At 63.5% G+C, this 5,234-nt stretch overlaps 1 protein-coding gene across 1 annotated transcript in view; it reads left to right on the forward strand.

The window, feature by feature from the left end:
• Positions 1–4,638, forward strand: part of HSPG2 (heparan sulfate proteoglycan 2) — a 31,279-nt gene extending 26,641 nt beyond the window's left edge. Inside the window, exons 82-92 of the mRNA XM_048967405.1 lie at positions 721–942; positions 1,486–1,718; positions 1,794–1,971; positions 2,113–2,235; positions 2,308–2,361; positions 2,464–2,539; positions 3,071–3,149; positions 3,236–3,297; positions 3,372–3,455; positions 3,521–3,624; positions 4,163–4,638. Of these exons, the coding sequence (XP_048823362.1) occupies positions 721–942; positions 1,486–1,718; positions 1,794–1,971; positions 2,113–2,235; positions 2,308–2,361; positions 2,464–2,539; positions 3,071–3,149; positions 3,236–3,297; positions 3,372–3,455; positions 3,521–3,624; positions 4,163–4,326 (1,379 nt within the window). The 3' untranslated portion in view covers positions 4,327–4,638. The remainder of the gene's footprint in view (positions 1–720; positions 943–1,485; positions 1,719–1,793; positions 1,972–2,112; positions 2,236–2,307; positions 2,362–2,463; positions 2,540–3,070; positions 3,150–3,235; positions 3,298–3,371; positions 3,456–3,520; positions 3,625–4,162) is intronic.
• Positions 4,639–5,234: the final 596 nt, after the last annotated feature.

Raw genomic sequence — 5,234 nt, forward strand, 5'->3', positions numbered from 1 at the left:
GGTGTGGGGCTGGGACTCTCCTGGGGATGTGCATGGGCATGGGACCATCCTGGGGACAGGGGCACGGGGGGTAGGAGGACCTCTTTGAGGACACAGACATGGAAACGGGGATAACGATGATTCTGGGGACAAGGGCAATGGGCTGGAACCCCCTGGGAACACAGGTATAGAGGATGGGGATGACACTAGGGGCTCAAGCGTTGGAGTGGGGATGACACAGCTCTGACTGCCCTGGGTACAGAGGCATGGGGCTGGGGGCAACCCTGGAGACAGGGATGTGGGATGGAGTGACCCTGGAAACGGGCATGGGGATGGGACAACCTTGAGGGCGCAGGCATGCATGGAGATGGCTCTGAGGACACAGGCATGGGGATGAGACCCCCCCTGTGAGCATGGATGTGGGGCTGGGACCACTCTGGGGACATGAGCATGGATCTAGTCTGCAGCAGGAACATGGAGATGGAAATGACCCTGGGGACACGGGCAGGGGGTTGGGACAAAACTGGGGAAACAGGCGGGATGGAGACAGAGAACTAGTTGCCGCTTGGGGATGTGGTCATCATGGATCCAGTGGGGATGGGGAATTGGAGACCACCTTGGGGACACAGAAATGGGGCTAGGTACCACCATGGGAGATGGGGATGGTGGAGTCAGGGCCTGAAGTACCAGCCAGGGGAGGGGGGCACCGTCGGGACAGGTGCTGAGATGTGAGTGCTGCAGGGGAGGCAGTGAGCGTGCCATCCTTCGATGAGGCGGGCGCCTTCGTCTCATACCCACCCCTGACCAACGTGCACCATGAGCTGCGAGTGGAGGCCGAGTTCCTGCCACGTGCACCGGACGGACTGCTGCTCTTCAGTGCTGGCAAAGCCTCCCCAGTTGAGGACTTTGTTGCCCTCGCCATGGTCAGCGGCCACCTCGAGTTCCATTATGAGCTGGGCTCAGGTAGGCTGGCATGGCACAGCGGGGCCTGGTGTCACCGAGAGAGCTCTGGTGTTACCATGTGGGTTGGTGACTTGGCCAGGGTGGCCTGGCATCACTGGGGTTCCCAAGCACTATGGGATCCCTGCATGTCAGTGGAGTCCCCAGACATCATTGGGGTCCCCAGGCATCACTGATGTCACTGAGGATCCCAAGCATTGCTGCCCTCCCCCTCTTCCCCTAGCATCAGTTGGGGTTTCTTGGTGTCACTCAGGTCCCCAGGCACTGCCAGATTCTCCAAATGTCACAAAAGAACTTTAGCATATCTGGGGTGCCCCGGCATCTATCTGGCCCCTGGGAGCTGTCAGCATTTCTGGGCACTATTGGGTTTCCTGATGTCTGTCGGGTATCCTGACACAATTGGGGTCTCTGAGAACCACAAGGGTCCCAGCATATTCTTGGAGTTCCCAAGCGTCACCCAGGGCATCACTCAGGTCCCCAAGGAGTCCTGGTGCCCCCAGACTTCCCTGGGGGTGATGGCAGCGCTGAGTCATGGCATCACTGCAGGCACAGCGGTGCTGCGGAGCGTCGAGCCGCTGGCACTGGGCCGCTGGCACCGGGTGACAGCTGAGCGGTTGCACAAGGATGGGACAATGACGGTGGACGGCAGCGCCCCGGTGCAGCGCTCCTCACCTGGCAAGAGCCAGGGGCTCAACCTGCACAGCCCTCTCTACCTTGGAGGAGTGGAGCCCCCCCTGCAGCCCCCCACCAACGCCTCGTTCCAAGGGTGCATTGGCGAGGTGAGCCCCCCGCGCATTGGAGCGGGGTGCCCCAGGTGCAGGGTGCCCTGGCTTAAACCCCTGTGTCTGGCGCAGGTCTCTATCAATGGGAAGAAGGTGGATCTGTCGTACAGCTTCCTGCGCAGCCGGGGCGTGGGGCAGTGTGGGCAGAGCTCGCCCTGCCTGCACGCACCCTGCCTGCACGGGGGCCGCTGCCTGCCCCTGCCTGCTGGCAGCCCTCCCTTCCGCTGCCTCTGCACCCCTGGCTTCAGCGGTGAGTGCCGTGGGGCTGGCTGTGTGTGTGCTGCGTGCGCCTGGTGTGTGCGCAGTGTGCTGTGCTGTGCGTGCGAGCGGGTGCAGGAGGTGCCGAGACCCTGCGTGCCCGTGTCACCATGTGCCACCACCGTGTCCCCAGGGCCGCGCTGCGAGCGGGTGGCCGACCGCTGCCTGGAGCACAACCCCTGCCTGCACGGCGGCACCTGCAAGGACAACGGCTGCGTCTGCCCCGAGGGCTATGGCGGCCCCTACTGCCAGCACGGTGAGCTGGGGGTGCGGGGACACGGGCACATGTGGGGATGAGCCACGGTCCCCATCGCCCTCTCGCCCGCAGGCGCGGAGCTGTCAGAGCTGGACCAGGACTGGCAGGAGGGCAGCGGTGGCAGCGGTACGCTCCCCTGGGGGCCGTGCACCCGTTTTCCCCTTTTTGCACCCAAACCTGCTGCTGGGGATGTGCTCAGCGGTGCCTCCTCTCCCCATCTCCCTGCAGACACGCCTGGGCAGTTCAGCGCCGTGTTCAGTGACGGCTCCTACCTGGCCCTGCCCGGCCACCTCTTCCCCCGTGGGTGAGTGACAGCAGGAACCGGGACCCTCATGGCATTGCACCCATCATAGTGTTGCACCTCTTCACACTGCATTGCACCTTCCCCCTGGCACTGCGCCCCTTTCCTGCAGCACTGCACCCGTTGCTGCATTGGACCTTTCTCCTGGTGCTGCATCCACTGCAGCATTGCATCCTTTCCAGCATGCTTTGCCCTGGCCACCACGTTGCCACAGTCACAGCATTGCACCTTTCCCGTGGTGTTGCACCCTTCAAGGCTGCTGCACTTGCACCCATTATGGTGCTGCATCCCTTCCTGCAGCATCACAGCCATCATAACTTAGCACCCCTCCTGCTGTGTGGCACCCCTTGCATTCTTGCACCCACTGTGCTGTTGTATCTTACTGCATCCTTGGACCCAGCGCGTTCTTGTTTCCGTTGCATTCATGCGCCCATTGCATTCTACCTGCTGCATTCTTGAACCCATTGCATTTCTGCACCCATGGTGTTGCCCTGTCCCAGGCTCTGCACCTATGCCCTGCCCCTCTCGTTGCAGTGCACCTGATTTGCAAGACACCATTGAACTGGAGCTGAGGACAAGCAGCACTGAGGGGCTGCTGCTGTGGCATGGGGCGGTGAGCGGGGACACGGCCAGGGCATCCAGCCCTGGGTAGGGGACGGGGTTGTCCCCATCCCACTCACAGCCCCAATGTGCCCACAGGAGAGTGGCAAAGCCAAAGACTTCGTGGGGCTGGGTTTGAAGGATGGGCACCTGGTGTTCAGGTGAGGGGGGACACCTTTGTCCCTTTGTCCCACACCACCCATTCGTCCCCATGCTCAGCCCCGTGTCCCCACAGCTACCAGCTGGGCAGCGGCGAGGCCACCATCGTCTCCGAAGACCCTGTCAATGATGGCGAGTGGCACCACGTGATGGCGGCCAGGTGGGGTCAGGACACAACGGTGTGGGGGTTGGGGTTGGGACGTGGGTGCTGATGCTGCCCCATAGGCAGGGCCGGCGTGGGTGGCTGCAGGTGGACGGGGAGGAGCCGGTGTTTGGAGAGTCCCCAGGAACCAACATCATGGCCAACACCCAGGGCAGCGTCTACATCGGTATGGAGATGTGGAGGGTGGGGGCACAGGGTGTGGGGTGGGACGTGGGACATGGCAGGGGGCACAGTAGAGACGGGACAGGAAGTGGTGGGACATAATGGAGTATGGTGGAGGGAGGACATAGGAGACTGTATGGGGTAGGACATGGGTGCAGGATGGGACACAGGGCAGAGGATGCTGCAAAGCATGGGACACGATGGGACACAAAACACGGAATGGGACACCAGGGGATGTGGATGAGGGATGGGACATAATGAGGTATATGGGAGTGATGGGACAGGACACGAATGCCAGATTGTACGTGGTGTGGCATGGAATGGGACACGGGACGTGGCATGGGGTGGGACATGGGAGGGGACGTACAATGAGACACGATGTGGGACACGGGATAGGACAAGAGAGGGGACAGGGAAAGGGGACATATGGTGCTGGGATGCAGCATGGCACTTGGGAGAGGACACGGGAAGCAGACCTGCGTGAGGACCGCGGGGTGCTGCGTCCCCATGTTCCCACACTCACGTATCCCCCCCTCCTGCAGGCGGTGCCCCAGACCCCCGCAGCCTCACAGCCGGCAAGTTCCTCTCCGGCGTGTCGGGATGTGTGCGGGGCCTGGTGCTGGCACCCGCAGGGACCCCCCGGCACCCCATTGACCTGCGGCACGGCGCGGTGGGGGGCTCTGCCGTCGCCCCCTGCCCCTCCTAGCCTCCCTCTTACCCCCACACAGCCTGGGGGACGAGTTTTGTCGGGTTTATTCTTATTTTTCCAAAAAGCCACGAGAAAACGGTGCTTCGCTGCCCTGGGATGGCTCCGGGGGGGCCGGGACCCCACAGGAATGTTTACAGCCCCCCCTCCCCACTCCCGACCCAAGCCACGCTGGGGCGGCTGGGTCGCTCGGGTGCCTCCTGGGGTGGCACCTGAGTGGGGGGCACAAGGGACAATCGTGGGTGTTGGCGGGGACAGCGGGCCCCCCCAGCCCCCCTGTGCTGGGACACCCATTAAAGGAGAGAGAACGAGTGTGGGGGCCGTGTGTGGGTCTGCGCCTGGGGCTGTCATCTGAAATCCAGGAAGAACGGGGGCACAGGGCTCCAGGTGGAACTGGGGGCTCTGTGGGGGAAGAGAGGGGGAAGCCGGTGCTTTGGGTGGGGCACGGAGGTGTGGGGCTGGAAAGGGAGCACGGGGGGGTGCGGGCATGGGGTTGAATACGTGGGGGAGCCTGGAGCAGATGCTTACGGAGGGGGGATGTATGGATCCGCGGGACTGATACGGGGGGATCGCGGGTGCAGCTATGGGGACCCGGGACAAGTGGATGTAGGAGCACGGGGGGTCTGGAGGGGTGGGACGCAGGATCTCGGGGGGACCGGACGCGGATATGAAGGTGTGAGGGGTACGGATACAGGGCTGCGGAGGGATTGGGTGCGGAGGAGGTTGGGCATAGTGTCCGAGGAGGTATGGAGGCGGCTGCGGGGCCCTGAGGGCGGTGCGTGAGACGGCGCGGGGCGGAGCTGACGGCCGCGGGGATCAAACCGGTCCGACCCGAGCGCTGCAGGACGGCCGCGGCGTCGCGTAATGGCGGCTGGAAGCGGCCTCGCCGGAAGAAGGCTCCGCCGGAA

This window comes from Lagopus muta, chromosome 21 (genome assembly GCF_023343835.1).
Source record: "Lagopus muta isolate bLagMut1 chromosome 21, bLagMut1 primary, whole genome shotgun sequence".
NCBI lineage: Eukaryota > Metazoa > Chordata > Aves > Galliformes > Phasianidae > Lagopus > Lagopus muta.